The sequence below is a fragment of the Chiloscyllium plagiosum genome, chromosome 5, assembly GCF_004010195.1.
Source record: "Chiloscyllium plagiosum isolate BGI_BamShark_2017 chromosome 5, ASM401019v2, whole genome shotgun sequence".
NCBI classification, from domain to species: domain Eukaryota; kingdom Metazoa; phylum Chordata; class Chondrichthyes; order Orectolobiformes; family Hemiscylliidae; genus Chiloscyllium; species Chiloscyllium plagiosum.
The window spans coordinates 121324765-121343065 of NC_057714.1; the positions used below are offsets into that span (position 1 = coordinate 121324765).

An 18301-nucleotide genomic window follows, 5' to 3' on the forward strand; every position below is an offset into this window, starting at 1 on the left:
AGTGCATAGATCCCTCAAAGTTGCCACCCAAGTGGATAGGGTTGTTAAGAAAGCATATGGTGCTTTGGCTTTCATTAACAGGGGATCGAGTTTAAGAGCCGCAAGGTTTTGCTGCAGCTCTACAAGTCCCTAGTGAGACCAGACTTGGAATATTGTGTTCAGTTCTGGTCGCCCTATTATAGGAAAGGTATGGAGGCTTTGGAGAGGGTGCAAAGAAGCTTTACCAGGATGTTGCCTGGGCTGGAGGGCTTGTCTTACAAAGAGAGGTTGCCTTAGCTCGGACTTTTCTCTCTGGAGACAAGGAGGAAGAGAGGTTATCTGATCGAGGTATACAAGGTAATGAGAGGCATGGATCGAGTCAACAGCCAGAGACTTTTCCCCAGGACAGAATAAGGAAGAAGGTATAGAGGGGATGTCAGAGGTAAGTTCTTTCCGCAGAGAGTTGTGAATGCATGAAATGCGTTGCCAGTTGTGGTGGTGGAAGCAGAGTCATTAGGGACATTTAAGCGACTGCTGGACATGCACATGGACAGCAGTGAATTGTAGGGTGTGTAGGTGAGGTTATATTAGTTTAGATTAGGAATAATCCTCAGCAAAGCTTCGTGGGTCGAAGGACCTGTTCTGTGCTGTACTTTTCTACGTTCTGTGTTCTCCATTGCTCTGTGGGGAACAGAGTTTCAAAGACAAACAACACTGACAAAAGAAATCTCTGCATCGCATGCTTAAACGAGAGTCTCCTAACAGCAGGAGGAGCCCAGGCTGGTGACAGCTGGCTGTGATACCCCCCTGACATTTATGGAAAGAGCACATTTAAGATCAAGACTGTCCTCCTGGAGAATGACAGGCTCGATTCAGGCCTTCTGCAGGGATATTTTCTAATCAAACTATTCAGAGATCTTATTATACATTTCTGGAGCAGGTGGGACTTGAATCCTGGATTTCTGGCTCAGAGGTAGGGACACTATCTCTGCCACAAGAGCTTCTAATGCAATAAGCATTTCAATAATATAAGCTGTGATGAGGTAAATTAATTGGATGACAGACAGGATTGAACCAAAGCCAATGGCATATTCGAAAATCAAAGCCATACCAATAATCTGGATTTTCCATTTTATCCAGAAATTCATCCAGCTCATCTTTATTTCGGATTGGTTTGTAGATTTTCCTTCCGTCAAGATCATAACCGATGTGTGGATAGTCCTTGTACCATTCCATAGGGATATTACCCACAGTATTCCGGATATCCTGAAGAAAGATTGAGCAAAGAAGAGACATTTAATTTCATTTAAGTAAATGCACATTGATAATTATCATAGCCAAAGTCTTCTCCATTCTTCAGAACACAGGTCTTCAACAGAAACTGCACATCTTAACGAAAACAGATTTGATATCCAACTTGAAGTCTTGGATTTGAGACTCTCAGAATCTCTATGATCAATTCAAAAGGAGGATGATGTGAGCATTGGGTCCATCAAACCTGTGCAGATGTTTTGAAGGAGCCAATCACTGAGTCCAAACCTATGTCCCTGCCACAAAGCTTTCAAACATTCCCCCCCTCAAGTATTCTCCAATTCTGCAAATTTTCAAATGTTTATGGAACAGACTTTTGAAAGTTATGACTATATTTGCTTCCACCACCTTTTCAGGAAATGCACTCCAAACCACACAACTTTATTTGTGTCCTTCATTTATGACAAATGGCTTATCCTTATTACTCTATCAAACTCCCATGATTTTCAAATGTCAGTCAAGTCTCTCCTTAACCTGCTCTGCTCCAAGAAAAACAGCCCCAGCTTCTCCTTTTAACTGAAATCCCATATTTTCTTTTATTCCTTCATGGGATATGGGCTTTGCTGGCTGGGACATTGCTCCTAAACTGAATGGCTTACTAGACCACTCAGGGACAGCCAGTCACATTACTCCGAATCATGGTAGATTTCCTTCCCAGATGGGCCACAATCAATGGTCATTGATTGAGACTCAGCTTTACATTCCAATATTATTTGATGAGCTGGTATGATCTGTCCTGGTGTTTGCAGAGCATTAGCCTAGCCTTCTGGATTACTAGGTTAGTGACATGACCAATACACCACTATCTGATGGTATTTGAATATTTGCAGTATGAATGTTACTTTGCTACTTGCCAATTATTGGCCTAAGCCTGAATGCTGTCCAGGTCTTGCTGCATTTCGATATACAATGTTTCAGTTTCTAAGGAATCGCAAATGGTCCTTAACATGCCACAATCATTGAACATTCACACTTCTGACCTTATGGTGGAGGAAAAGTCATTGGTGAAGCAGTTGGAAAAGTTTGGGTCTAGGACAGTACCTGAGGAACTTCTCGTGGAACTGAGACGGCTAACTTGCAACAACCACGCCTTTCTTCCTTTGAGCTCGCAGAGGCCTAACCAGCAGAGGCCTTCCCCCCGTGTCCATTCTCATAGTCTCCAATTTTGCCAGAGTTTCTTAACATCACACTCGATAAAATGCTGCTGTAATGATGCTTAAATTCCTGTGACTATTCCTATACATTCCTCTGCCATTCCATATGCCCTGAAATATGGTGACTGGAATTAAACTTTATTCCAGCTGGGACCTGACCAATTATGTATAAATTATTCAGCATATCTTCATTGCTATTTTACTCAACACCTCTATTAATAAAGCCAAGATCCCAAATGGCTTTTTAAGAACTTCCTTCTCAACTTTTCATGCCACCTTCAAAGATGTATATGTACATTACTAAACTTTTTTTTAAAAATTGAAGTAAAAAGCCAGCATCAGTAAAAGTGATGAGGGAGCTGCTGGAATGATGTTCATTACTGTCCCTGAAGGGAATGAAACCCATCAACCTTACCCTAGGGCTGGCCTTTATGTGGCTGATTCTGAACTGCCCTGCACAGAGTTACAGCAATCAATCAATCGCATTCAAGAGCAACTGAAGGAGGGCAATAAATATCAATAACAAACAAACAAACAAACAAACAAATCAGAAAGCCTACTTGTTGGCTTTATTCACAGCCACCATTATGAATTTCTTAAGCCTTCTAATCAGCTGGGCTTGGGCTGCCCACAACAAGCCAGTGCATATTTGCTTGGATGATATCTCTGAAGCATTTGAAACAAGTCTGATTACATCAAATGCAAGCTGTTGTTGCAAGTATTTAAACAGGGCAGAGGGACAGCAAGTTACAGTAAGGAGCATATGGTCTGAAGTGAGCAGAGGCCACCCAAATTCAGCAATTCGCTTTTCAAAAGTAAAAAGTTAGGGTGTATCAATCCCATAACTGGAGAGGAGAGGATAATTCCAACTCTTCCAGGAGCGTGCACAGCGTTTGAAGAGTTAACAAGATGACAAGTCCAGGAGGTTCCAGAGCCAGAGTCTGAAATAGAGAACTCACCCCGTCACATTTAACTCAGTTTTTGATTCACTAGAGTCAGAGCCATTCTCAAGTCAGGGTCAAACAGTTCCAGAAAGACTGATGATCTCATGCACAGGAAATGTGGTGTGAATTTTATCCCACCCTGGGGCATGGATTAATTCCCCTGACAGCATGCATGGAGCAGTGAGAGCAGGGAGGGGGGAAGAAAATAACTTGAATACACGGCAAGGATTTATCTTCACTAAGGCAGGGGAGAAAGAAATTTCACCATGGCAAATCAGAGACATGCTGTAGACATTATCACAATTATTCGGCTCTTTCTACCACCCAGGAGTCTTCCAAGTGGAGACAAGACAAGGCAACATATCCTGTGATTGCACCCAGCGAACTAGTGGTAATGGATTGGTCACAGTCTTGAGACATCTCTTTTATGAGACAGGCTGGTTTATAAAGACGTGCACATAAACGCATTTCAGCCTTTTGTATGCCAGTCAGAGAGCAAACACACAAGCCCATCTTTCAACATTAGATTAGATTCCCTACTGTGTGGAAACAGGCCCTTCAGCCCAACCAGTCCACACTGACCCTCCGAAGAGTAACCCACCCAGACCCACTTCCCTCTGACAAATGCACCTAACAATATGGGCAATTTAGCATGGCCAATTCACCTGACCTGCACATCTTTGGACTACTGAAGTAACCCTCTTGGTAATAAAGATTGTTAGTGAAATAAATAAATGATTACAGTGGCATCTCAATCGAACTTCCAAATTATGATTAGTTTACTTAGTGTGGAAACAGCCCCTTTGGCCCAACAAGTCCATACCAACCCTCTGAAGAGCAACCCACCCCCCTAACACTACGGGCAATTTAGCATGGCCAATTCACCTAACCTGCACATCTTTGGACTGTGGGAGGAAACCGGGTCACCCGGAGGAAACCCACGCAGACACGGGGAGAATGTGCAAACTCCACACAGTTGCCTGAGGCGGGAATTGAACCCGGGTCTCTGGCGCTGTGAGGCAGCAGTGGTAACCACTGTGCCACCGTGCAACCCACATTAATAATGATTAATAATTATGATCCTGACTGAACAAAGCAATATCCCAACTTAGTGTAGCACTCTCATCCAGTGCATATCATGAGACCATCAGACCATGATATTGGTGTAAGATTAGGTCATTTGCCCCATCAAGTCTGTTTCACTCTTCGATTATAGCTGATATGTTTCTAAACCCAATTCTCCACAGATTAAACACCCTCTGGCAGAAGAAATTTCTCCTCTTCTCAGTCTAAAAGGGTCGCCACCTCACTGAGACTATACCCTTGGGACCTAGTCTCTCCTACCAGAGGAAACATTTTCTCCACGTCCACTCAATCTCAGTACAGTAAATCCTCTGCATTCATGAAATCACAAATCGCATATTCACCTATTTGCACCAGAATATAAGTAACAAAAATTAACATCGCAGGCAAAATCACATATCTGCTATTTTAAATCTATTTTTAACAAGCTCTACATTTGCGAACTTCATCATTCAGGAGGGCTCACAGGAACAGATATGGAGGAATGACTGTATTCAGAAAGTTTCAATCAGATCCTCCCTTCATCCTTCTAAACTTCAAGTACAGATCCAAAGCCCTCAGCTGCACTTCTCCTCTAAATCTCCTCTGGACTCCCTTCAATGTCAGCACATCCTTCCTTAGACACAGGGATCAAAACTGTCCACAATATTCCAAATATGGTCTGACCACAAACTGATACAGCCTCAGTAGTACATCTCTGCTCTTTTATTCCAGCCCTCTCAATAATTCTAACAATGCATTTGCCTTTCTAACTGCCAACTGAGCCTGCATGTTAACCTTAAGAGAATCCTGAACTAGGACTTTGTGCTAGGACACAAGTTCCTTTGTGCTTCGGATTTCTGAAGTCTTTGCTTGTATTTTTCCGGCCGAAATGCTTAACTTTGCACTTTCCTACTTCATATTCCATCTGCCACTTCTTTGCCCACTTATCCAAGTCCTTCTGCAGCCTCATCACTTCCTCACCACTACCTGTCCCTTCACTTAACTTTGTGTCATCTGTAAACTTCAGCAACAATGCTTTCAGTTATTTCATCCAAATTATTAATGTAGAACATGAATAGTTGTGGTCCCATCCTGAAAAAGACCCTTTTAGTCCCATTCTCTGCCCTCTGTTAGTCAGCCAATCCTCTATCCACGCCAGTACCTTGCCCCTAACATGATGGGCTCTTATCTTATTTTGCAGCTCCGATGCAGCACCTTGTCAAAAGCCTTCTGGAAATCCAATAGATTGCACCCACTGGCTCTGTCTTGTCTAATTTGTTCGTAGCGTCCTCAAAGAATACCTCCCCCCTTGATGAAGATGTGCAGACTCAGCCCGACTTTACTTCATTGTACTGTGCAATGTCATCCTTAATAATGTCTGGACAGCAAATTCAGCCCCTCAAGCCTGTCCCACCATTCAATAAGGTCATGGCAGATCTGACTGTAGTCTGAACTCCTCTTGCCTGCTGATCCTCAGTACTCTTAGATTTTTGATAAACAAGAGTATCTACAGACTTCTGCTTTGGAAACATTCAAGAGAATTCCACAGACTTGGGCCTATCACAGGAATAAAAACCATCTCCCGTTAAATGGGAGACTAATAAACTCCAAGACAAGAGAACTGCAGAGTGAACTGCCTAAAATAGATGGGAAACAAATAAATTAGTCAGCATCAACCAAAAGGCTTACCCATCCAAGGAAATGACATGAAGATTGAGAAGTAATTTTCTGCTGGGATGATTGTATTGAAAGTTCTCAGAACCAAAAGGAATATAGTCCAATTGCCCCTTTGGTTTGGATGGAGCGGGGAGATCATGAGGGTGTTGGATTCCAAAATGGTCTTAGACTGGTCAGGTGCGACAGTTCATCTGCTGACAAAGTGTAATTGATCACCTCCTCACTAATTTGAAATTTCCCGTGAGGGAACAGAAACTTCAGAGAAATATTACCAAGCGTTTAAATCAGCAAAGCTGCCATGAAATGTCGTCCGGCAGCCCACATTCCTACAACCTTAAAACAGAAAGGCCATGGAGTTAAAAGGGAGGGGCAGGGCGGGTGGTCAGCGAGAATGGACACACACACACAGATGGCGAGACAGAGACAATGTGAAAGAGCAAGTGAACTAGATGTGCAAGAGACAGGGAGCGGGAGACAGCAAGTGAGAGGGAGAACAAGCAAGTAAGCAAATGAGAAAGTGTACAAAAACAGGAAAGCAAGAAAGAGAGAATGAGAGAGAGAATGAGAGAGAGAATGAGAGAGAGAATGAGAGAGAGAATGAGAGAGAGAATGAGAGAGAGAATGAGAGAGAGAATGAGAGAGAGAATGAGAGAGAGAATGAGAGAGAGAATGAGAGAGAGAATGAGAGAGAGAATGAGAGAGAGAATGAGAGAGAGAATGAGAGAGAGAATGAGAGAGAGAATGAGAGAGAGAATGAGAGAGAGAATGAGAGAGAGAATGAGAGAGAGAATGAGAGAGAGAATGAGAGAGAGAATGAGAGAGAGAATGAGAGAGAGAATGAGAGAGAGACAGAGACAGAGACAGAGACAGAGACAGAGAGAGCATGAGTGAGTACAAATCAGCATGCAAAAGATTGAGTGAAACACACGAGGGTGCGAGAAAGTGCAGAAGGTAAGCACAAATGCAAAATAGAAGCATAAGGACAGAAAAAAAAAAAGAGAGATTGAAAGAAACTGAAGAAACAGAGGGGAGAGGCACATTCAGTGGCTGCATTGTTCATGAAAAAGCTCTGACTCCAACACAGAGCAACCTCAATGACAAAATCCATCCTCCCATTATCAGGACAATTTCAATAAATATACTTTGGTGAACGGAAATCCTTGTACCACAACTCTGGATCCCTTTTTTTCTAACTAAACTGGTTACTGGATATAGCATTTTGCTTCTGCAGCCCTGGAGTCAAGTAGTGACAGTCTCACCATAAGATGTAGAAGATGACAGTAGGGGACTGAGTTGGATATTATCCATGATTGTATTGAATGGTGAAGCAGACTCCAATGGCTGAATGGCCTATTCTAGCTCCAAGTTTCTACTTTTCTGTAATCCGTAAACTCCTCAGTTATACATTCACTTCCCTCATTCAAGTAATTAATGTATATTGTAAATACCTGTGACGCCAGCACTGAATCTTGTGACACTCCACTACTTCCAGCTTGCCATCCTGAAAGTACCCTGTCTCCCCTACTGTCTGCCTACTATCAGTTCACCAATCCTTTATCCATATTAACATACAACCTCCAGCATGAGTTCACATTTTATTTAGTCCAACGTGCAGTCCCTTATCACATGCCTTCTGAAAATCTAAATATTACATCCAATGTTTCCCCTTTATCTATCCTGCTTGTTACCTACTCAAAAGAATTCTAGTTGTCTTGTTGGCATGATTTCCCCTTCCTGATGCCATGCTGACTCTGCTTGATAAGAGTAGAGAGTGTGATGTTGGAAAAACACAGCTGGTCAGGCAACATCCAAGGAGCAGGAGAATCAACATTTCAGGCATAAGCCCTTCATCACGAATTTGGCTCATTCCTGATGAAGGGCGTATGCCCGAAACGTCGATTCTCCTGCTCCTTGGATGCTGCCTGACCTGCTGTGTTTTTCCAACATCACATTCTTGACTCTGATCTCCAGCATCTGCAATCCTCACTTTCTCCTTCTGCTTGATCATATACTGGATTTCTAAATGCTTTATTATTACATCCTTTCTAACATTTACCCAATGAGACATTAAGCGAACTCACCTATAGCTTCCTGCTTTTAGTATCCTTCCTTTTCAAATGAAAGGTATTACACATTTGCAGTTTTCAAATTGTCTGGAATTTTTCCAGAATCTAAAGGATTCTTGGAAGGTTGCAACTATCGCATCCACTATCTCTGGGGCTACTTCCTTTAATATCCTCGGCCACATTCCATCAGGTCCAAGAGACTTATCGATCTTTAGCTCCATTAGGTTGCCTTGCACTTTTTTTTTTGAGTGATAGTTATTGTATTTAATTTCTCTTTCCTTTATGCCCATTAAATATTGAGCAATTTGGCATGTTTATTGATTAGATTCCCTATAGTATGGAACCAGGCCATTTGGCCCAACAAGTCCTCACCGACTCACCGAAGAGTAACCCACCCAGACCCATTCCCCCACCCTATATTTACCCTAGACTATTGCACCTAACTCGATGGAAAACTTAACGTAGCCGATTCACCTGACCTGCACATCTTTGCATTGTGGGAGGAAACCCACGCAGACCTGGGGAGAATGTGCAAACTCGATACAGTCATCTGAGGATGGAATCAAACCTGGATCCCTGGCGCGGAGAGGCAGCAGCGCTAACCGCTGAGCTACCGTGCCACTCACATTAATGTCTTCTATTGCGAAGATTGATGCAAATTATTTATTCAACTCCTCTGCCATTTCCTATTTACGCACCCTTTACTTTAAGGGGTTTATGTTCGCTTTGGCCTCTCTCTTCCTGATTAGTTTTAATAATATAAATTATGGGATACGAGGGCTGCTGGCTGGGCCAGTATTATCCATTCCTAGTTGCCCTGAAGGTGGTTTAAATTGCTACAGTTCATGTAACACAGATTGACCCACTTTGGTGATAAGGAAAGAATTCCAGGATTTTGACCCGCAATGATGAAGGAACAGCAATATATTTTCAAGTCAGGATGGTGAATGGCTTGGAGGGGAACTTGCAGGTCATAGAGATGTACAGCATGGAAACAGACCCTTCGGTCCAACCTGCCCAGGCCGACCAGATATCCCAACCCAATCTAGTCCCACCTGCCAGGACCCGGCCCATATCCTTCCTATTCATATGTCCATCCAAATGCCTTAAATGTTGTACTAGCCTCCACCACATCCTCTGGCAGCTCATTCCATACACGTACCACCCTCTGCGTGAAAAAGTTGCCCTTTAGGTCCCTTTTATATCTTTCCCCTCTCACCCTAAACCTATGCCCTCTAGTTCTGGACTTCCCCACCCTACGGAAAAGACTTTGCCTATTTACCCTATCTATGTCCCTCATCATTTTGTAAACCTCTATAAGGTCACCCCTCAGCCTCTGATGCTCCAGTGAAAACAGCACCAGCCTGTTCAGCCTCTCCCTGTAGCTCAAATCCTCCAAACCAGGCAACATCCTTGTCAATCTTTTCTGAACTCTTTCAAGTTTCACAACATAGGAAAGAGACCAGAATTGCACGCAATATTCCAACAGGGGCCTAACCAACATCCTGTACAGCCGCAACATGACCTCCCAACTCCTGTACTCAATACTTTGACCAATAAAGGAAAGCATACCAAACACCTTCTTCACTATCCTATCTATCTGGGACTCCACTTTCAAGGAGCTATGAACCTGCACTCCCAAGGTCTCTTTGTTCAGCAACACTCCCGCCATGTTGACTATCCCTAATCAGTCCTTGCCTTTCCTCTACCACTCTGTCCCCATCAATCCTCTTTGTTACTTCTTCAAAAAACTCAATCAAGTTTATGAGACCTGATTTCCCACACACAAAGCCATGTTGACTATCCCTAATCAGTCCTTGCCTTTCCTCTACCACTCTGTCCCCATCAATCCTCTTTGTTACTTCTTCAAAAAACTCAATCAAGTTTATGAGACCTGATTTCCCACACACAAAGCCATGTTGACTATCCCTAATCAGTCCTTGCCTTTCCTCTACCACTCTGTCCCCATCAATCCTCTTTGTTACTTCTTCAAAAAACTCAATCAAGTTTATGAGACCTGATTTCCCACACACAAAGCCATGTTGACTATCCCTAATCAGTCCTTGCCTTTCCAAATACATGTACATCCTGTCCCTCAGGATTCCCTCCAACAGCTTGCCCACCACCGATGTCAGGCTCACCGGTCTATATTTCCCTGGCTTGTCCTTACCACCCTTCTTGAACAGGGGCACCACATTAGCCAATCTCCAGTCTTTCAGCACCTCACGTGTGACTATCGATGATGAAAATATCTCAGCAAGAGGCCCAGCAATCACTTCTCTCGCTTCCCACAGAGTTCTAGGGTACACTTGATCAGGCCCTGGGGATTAATCCACTTTTATGCGTTTCAAGACATACAGCACCTCCTCCCCTGTAATTCGCAGGTCAAGGGACAGTTGGAAAATGGGAAGCCTTCAGAAATGAGATAACGAGAATCCAAAGAAAGCATATTCCTATAAGGGTGAAAGGGAAGGCTGGTAGGCATAGGGAATGCTGGATGACTAAAGAAGTTGAGGGTTTGGTTCAGAAAAAGAAGGAAGCATATGAAAGGTATAGATAGGAGAGATCGAATGAATCCTTAGAAGAGTATAAAGGCAGTAGGAGTATACATAAGAGGAAAATCAGGAGGGTGTCGGCGTTCTCATTTGTTTGCTGCCCCTGTCCTTCTAGGCAGGAGTGGTCATAGGTTTGGAAGGTACCAGCTATAGAGCTTTGATGAATATTTTTAAAGAAGCTGTCCATCTTGATATTACTTATAAGTTTACCCTCAAAGTTTATCCCAGATGGCAAGTGATGAGAGAGATGCTCCCTTTTGGCTGGCTTAACAAAGACATGAGAATGCATTAGCAGCCATCTGGCCTTATTTTATAGTTATTTGAAGACAAGGAGACAATAGGGAGAATCTTTTAAAGAAAAAAATTTGTAACATTTTTGCTTCACTGGCTAGTCAGCATTTATTGCCTATTGCCTAATTGTTCTTGATGGTGAGCTGTCTTCTTAAATGACTGATGTCAAGAAGTTTGGTATGCTTTCCTTTATTGGTCAGACCATTGAATATAGGAGGTCATGTTGCAGCTGCACAGGACATTGGTTAGGCCACTGTTGGAATACTGTGTGCAATCCTGGTCTCCTTCCTATCAGAATGATGTTGTGAAACTTGAAAGGGTTCAGAAAAGATTTACAAGGTTGTTGCCAGGGTTGGAGGATTTGGGCTATAGGGAGAGGCTGAACAGGCTCGGGCTGTTTTCCCTGGAGCATCAGAGGCTGAGGCTGACCTTATAGAGGTTTAGAAAATGATGAGGGGCATGGATAGGGTAAATAGGCAAAGTCTTTTCTGTAGGGTGGGGAAGTCCAGAACTAGAGGGCATAGGTTTAGGGTGAGAGGGGAAAGATATAAAAGAGAACTACAGGGCAACTTTTAAACACAGAGGGTGGTATGTGTATGGAATGAGCTGCCAGAGGATATGGTGAAGGCTGGTACAATTACAACATTTAAACATGCATTTGGATGGGTATATGAATAGGAAGGGTTTGGAGGGATACGGGCTGGGTGCAGGCAGGTGGGACTAGACTGGGTTGGGATATCTGGTCGGCATGGGTTGGACAGAAGGGTCTGTTTCTATTCTGTACATCTCTATCACTCTATAACCCTCGCTGAGATTGTGGGAATGTAACATACATATTCCTGCTTAACAATCAGTACTGGATGGTTATGGTTTTCTAATGGTTTATGACCTTTTTATTTCTTATAGAAAGAACAATGGAGAAAATGCCAGAATTAAATCAAAGAGTAGGAAATTTTTTTGTTTCAAAAACTCCTAATGACCTCTTATTCTGGCTGAATTGATGTAGAATGGATAAGGGCAATACCACGGGTTAAACTTGGTCCTTTCACCTTCAGCTCTTGCATGTGGATAAAAAGCTGTAGACTGATGTGAAGTGGGTTTGTACAGTGATAGTCTTGTCTGCTGGTGGGCATGGCCCATGGTATAAAACTGTCCTGCCAATTCAGCACAAAATGTCTTGGAAGTAGGCCAAAGATCCGACTGGTGTCGGAGTGTCGGCTGGAGCTGAGACAGCATTGGGGTAGACTTGAGGGACTTGATATCTAGCTGCAGTATGCTTGACCAAAATGGACTGAGCCTGTCACCTTGAGGAGCACAATTCTAATTCCAGCATAACCTTTAGACTCTGAAGGAGAGAGACAGGATGTGAATGCTGCAGTTAGGCTCTTTTCTCTTTACAGAGATCCTGCCAAGCACCACCAATCATCGGGTTTCATCTCAACTATGCAACTTCAAGCAGCACTCAGGGGCCAAATCTGCAGGAAAGGGAAGTGGGTTGTGCCAGCTAGTCACCTCACCATGAAGTATCACGAGCTGCACTGCAGTGCTTAGCACCTCCTGCCATCCAAGTACCCACCGTTAATCATTCATCACTACTGATGTAAAGCCAGCTCCCACTCCATTAACTAGCATCTCAGCCAGTTTTCCATCTATATTCACTGTTTGAAAGAGAATTAAGTAGAGGAAAAATAATTCAAGCCGAAATTGATCTGAATTCTTCAGAAGTCTGTTTTGAAAAGTAAAAGATCGGTTGAAATAAACGCCATGCTAAAGTCAAGAATGATTGATATTTCTTTGTTCAATAATTATCGCAGCCAAATATTCTTATAACTATCAGAAGCATCATTATTTCATTCTCTGTTCCTGCACTCAAGGGATCATATGCCTCAACCCCATGAATACTACCCAAATACTTGTCATATTACCTAACAGAAGCGGGAAATACTATTTCTAATATGCAATCACTTCCTGCACCTACAGTAAGGGAGAGAATTTGGCAGTATAATGGTATGCTGTATAAGCAGAAATTTCTTTCTAATAAAATATTACCAGCAGTCTATTCCATAATTCAATTCTCTAACCAACAAGTACATTCATCACCCTAACAATTATCTGAAGCTAAACCAGACTACTTGCAGCCTAGGTATCATATCAGACCCCGGAAATAAAATTTCATCCACATACCTGCATCATTATATAGTCTTCGGACTGCAGTTCCATAATATGAGCTGACTCCAGCTCTGTCTCAGCTTAAGTACTGAAACTCTTATCCATAATTCTTAGAATCAGACAGTGGGGCGGCACGGTGGCGCAGTGGTTAGCACTGCTGCCTCACAGCGCCCCGTGACTGCGTGGGTTTCCTACGGGTGCTCCGGTTTCCTCCCACAATCCAAAAATGTGCAGGTTCGGTGAATTGGCCATGCTAAATTGCCTGTAGTGTTAGGTGAAGGGGTAAATGTAGGAGAATGGGTCTGGGTGGGTTACGCTTCGGCGGGTCGGTATGGACTTGTTGGGCCGAAGGGCCTGTTTCCACACTGTAAGTAATCTAATCTAAAGTACAGAAGAGGGCTTTTGGCCAATCAAGTTTGTACTATCCAAACGACAGTACTACCTACACTAGTCCCACTTACATGCACTAGGCCCATAGCCTTGAATGTCTTAAAGGTGATAAGGCTTCCCACCTCAACTACCCTCCCAGAAACAAAATAAAAACTGCAGATGATGGAATCAAAAATAGACAGGCAGGTGACTGGAAGAACACAGCAGGCCAGGCAGCATCAGGAGGTGGAAAAGTCGACCTTTTGGGTACATCCCTTCTTCAGGAACAGAGGTGGGGTAGGGGTGGGGAGATGGATGGAGTGGTGAGGTAGTGAGAGATAAATACAGGTTCTGGGGGTAGGGGGAGCTGCAGCTGCAGATAAAGAGGGAAGTTTATCACTAGAAAAAGCACAGCAGGTCAGGCAGCATCCAAGGAACGAGAGAGTCGACATTTCAGGCATAATCCTTCTTAACTACCTTATTGACCAGTCTGCCACCTTCAGGAATCTGTGGAGAACACACTAAGAATCCTCTGAGATTCCTAGTGTCTTGCCATTCACGGAGTACTCCCTAGACTTGTTCCTTCTGCCAAAGTACATTCGCCCACATTTATCAGTATAAAATTCTGCTCACTGATCTGCCCATCTGACCAATCTGCTTGTGTCCTAGAGATGTACAGCATGGAAACAGACCCTTCGGTCCAATCCGTCCATGCCGACCAGATATCCCAACCCAATCTAGTCCCACTTGCCAACATCTGGCCCATATCCCTCCAAACCCTTCCTATTCATATACCCATCCAAATGCCTCTTAGACTCCACTTTCAAGGAGCTATGAACCTGCAGTCCAAGGTCTCTTTGTTCAGCAACACTCCCTAGGACCTTACCATTAAGTGTATAAGTCCTGCTAAGATTTGTTTTCCCAAAATGCAGCACCTCGCATTTATCTGAATAAAACTCCATCTGCCACTTCTCAGCCCATTGGCCCATCTGGTCCAGATTCTGTAGTAATCGAAGTAACCTCTTCTTGTAACCCTCTTCTTGTAAGATGACACCTTCCTCCTCATTGTCAATTACCCAGCCAATCTTTGTACCATCGGCAAACTTACTTATCGTACCCCCACCACATTCTCATCTCCATCATTTACACATTTATCCACTTTTTCTCTCTCGACTCAACTATTATAAAAATCTCCTGTCCTACATTCTCACACACTCACATTCCGAAAACTTGATGCCATCAAAAACTCTGGACTTTTGTTTCAACTGTCACCAAGTCACATTCACTCAAACCCATGCTTATCAATCCACATTGGTTCCTAATTAAGTAACATGGCAATCTTAAAATTTTCATCATCGCTTTCAAAACACACTGGAGAGTTGTATCGCTTCCAGTCCCACATACCGCACAGATCTACTAACAGCCTAATTAGTGACCCCAATTTTAACTGCTCCTCCATTGGAGGCTGTGCCCAGGCTCCAAAACTGTAGAATTTGCTCCCTGTACATCCACTTCTACAGCTCTTCCTTCCTTGAAGACAATTAAAATTTACCCTTCTGACAAATGTTTGGCCATCTCATAGAATCCCTAGAGTGTGGAAAGTTGACCATTTGGCCCATCCAGTCCACATCAACCCTCCAAACAGCATCCCACTCAGACTCTTCCCCCCTACCCTATAAACCTGCATCTCTCATGGCCAATCCACCTATCCAGCACAACCCTGGACATTATAGGCAATTTAGCATGGCCAATCGACCTAAGCTGCACACCTTTGGACCGTGGAGGGAAACTGGAGCACCTGGAGGAAACCCATGCATTCACAGCGTGATGATGCTGTCAGTTTAAAAAAGTTATTTTGCCCTGGGTCTTTATTGAAAGGAGGTTGTGAGGCAGAGGTGGCAAAGTGTCTACAGGAACTGGCCAAAGTCAATAGGTTTTTTGAGACAGCAGTTGAAACAATGGAAGGGGTGTGGCCAGTTCTCCCAGATCAGGCTTTCTAGTGTTCTTTTTAGCTGTCGCAGTTGGAAGCAGTTTGGGTCCCAAAAGAGTTGCAGCTTCAGTAAACGATTCCTAACTATGACTTTCTCTGAAATCTCTCTTAATATTGAACAGCATGTAAGAATGGTGTCCGAATTTACCTTTTTGCCAAGGGCTGTGTTTGAGGGATGTCACTATATTGGAACAGTTAATTAGTAACCGGTACTGTACCTATTATTTGGTTGTTATTCTAAATTCTTCTTTCTTTTGTTTGTATTTTAACTGTAGTGTTTAAATAAATTAAGTTTTACATAACGTCAAGTTGCATCACATCTGGAACAAGCACTTCACATCTACCTTTAAAATAAGAAAATGATGTGGAGGTGCTGGTGTTGGACTGGGGTAGAAAAAGTCAGAAGTCCCACAACACCAGGTTATAGTCCAACAGGTTTATTTGAAATCATAAGCTTTTGGAATGCTGCTCCTTTGTCAGGTGCACTGCAAAGGGGCAGCGCTCTGAAGGCTTGTGAGATTTCAAATAAACCTGTTGGACTACAACCTGTGACATGTGATTTCTGACTTTAAAAGAAAGAAAACGTTAGTTTAAGGAGGTAGCCTAGAACCTATCATGTGGGGGTCTGGTCTGGTCCATAACATGGGGAGAATGTCCAAACTCCACACAGACAGTGGTCTGAGGCTGGAATCAAACCCAGGTACCTGGCACTGTGAGGCAGCAGCGCTAACCACTAAGCCACAGTGCCAACCCCTGGTATTTTAAATGGCTCGGTGATAATTTATGTTCTGGAATTTGCTTTAAAAATATCCATGTGGACAATACTGTATCACCAGCCAGGGCCTTTTACTGGGCTGTAGATCTGGGTGACTCTAAATATAGCCTGAAGAAGGGCTTATGCCCAAAACGTCGATTCTCCTGTTCCCTGGATGCTGCCTGACCTGCTGCGCTTTTCCAGCAACACATTTTCAGTTTTGACTCTAAATATAGTTTGCTGCTCTTACTAAACCAATCAATCAGGAATATGATCACCCATTCTCATTAAACTTTCCAATGAGACTTGATGGGGACAAATTGTTTTCCTTGAAACAACTGCCCTAATGGTTAGGTTGAGTTTGGAGGAGGAGGAGAAATGGGGTTGGACACACAGTGAGCCCAATTTCAATGGTTAACATACCCCTGTATCCCAGGGCTCTTGTGGCATATTGGTAAAGTACCTATTTCTGAGTTAGAGGGTCTAGGTTCAACTCCTTTATACTTTTTAATGACATCTCTGAACAAGTAAATTAAAATGTCTATCCTTGTATCCTTTTCCTCAGCACTACTGTTGCTTTTAATCCCAGATTTTTACTGAATTCAAATTTCACTACATTAAGTAAAATAATTTGAACCCGTATCTCCAAAACATTAGCCTGGAATTCCGGATTATGATTCCAACAAGACCACCACTACATCTTGGGAGCAGATGGCCTAAGATATTAATCTAGAAACTCAGCTAATGCTCTGAGGGTCCGGGTTCAAATCCTGCCATGGCAGATGGTGGAATTTGAATTTAATTTTAAAAAGTAATTAAGAATCTACTGCTTGTTTGATTGCCAGAAAAACCCACCTGGCTCAATAATGTCTGCGAATGAAGGAAATCTGCTATACTTACCCGGTCTGGCTTCAGACCCACAGCAATGTGGTTGACTCTCAAATACCCTCTGAAACAGCTGAGGGGTTGTATCAATTGTTACAAATTCTCAAAGAAATAAAACCAACAGATCACCCGGCATCAACCGAGGCATCAAAAATTACATTGGCAGAAACATCTCAGCTGATCCGATATTGTCCTTCTTCCTTCTGGGAAATCATGCCAAAACTGGGAAAATTGTCTCACAGATTGGTCAAGCAACAGCCTGACAAAGTCATACTCATGGAATCATATCTTACAGACAACGTCCAAGACACCACCATCCCCGGATATGTCCAGTCCCACCAGTAGGACAGAGCAACCAGGGGAGGCATCACAGGAGAATACTATCAGGTTACCCAGGATTCCTCAACATTGACTCCGGACCCCATGAAGTCTCAAGCTTTCAGGTTAAATATGGGTAAGGAACTTCCTGCTGATTGCTACATACTATCCCCCATTTGCTGTTGAATCAGTACTCCGGGTAGGGAATTTCACTGTCCGCCAGTAAAACCTGGACAATATGTAGGCTTGGGCTGACAAGTGGCAAGTCACATTCACAACACACAAATGACAGGCCATCTCCCATAAGAGACAATCTAACCACTACCCCATGACATTAAATGGGGTTTACCATCACTAAATCCCATTGTCTCCCGCTATGCACATCCTGAGGGTTACCACTGATCAGAAACTCAACTGGACTCACGACATAAACAGAGATTAGAAATACCGAGGCGAGTAACTCACCTCCTGACTCCCCTAATCCTGTCGACCAACTACAAGGCACAAATCAGGCGTGTGATGGAATACTCCCTACTTGCCTTCATGGGTGCAGCTGTAATAACAACACTCATGAAGCTTGACACCATTCAGGATAAAGCAGATGGCACCACATCCACAAGCATCCACTCCCTCCACCACCAATGCTTAGTAGCACTACTATGTGCAACATGCACTGCAGAAATTCAAAGATTCTTAGACAGCACCTTCCAAACCCATGACGACATCATCTGGAAGAAACAGGGCAGCAGATGACATATGGGTGGCATAGTAATT

General features: G+C 43.3%; 1 protein-coding gene across 1 annotated transcript in view; it reads right to left on the reverse strand.

The window, feature by feature from the left end:
• bop1 (BOP1 ribosomal biogenesis factor) overlaps window positions 1–18301 on the reverse strand; it is a 168781-nt gene that overhangs the window by 36227 nt on the left and 114253 nt on the right. The window contains exon 4 of the mRNA XM_043690948.1: window positions 1091–1245. Coding sequence (XP_043546883.1) covers window positions 1091–1245 — 155 coding nt within the window. The remainder of the gene's footprint in view (window positions 1–1090; window positions 1246–18301) is intronic.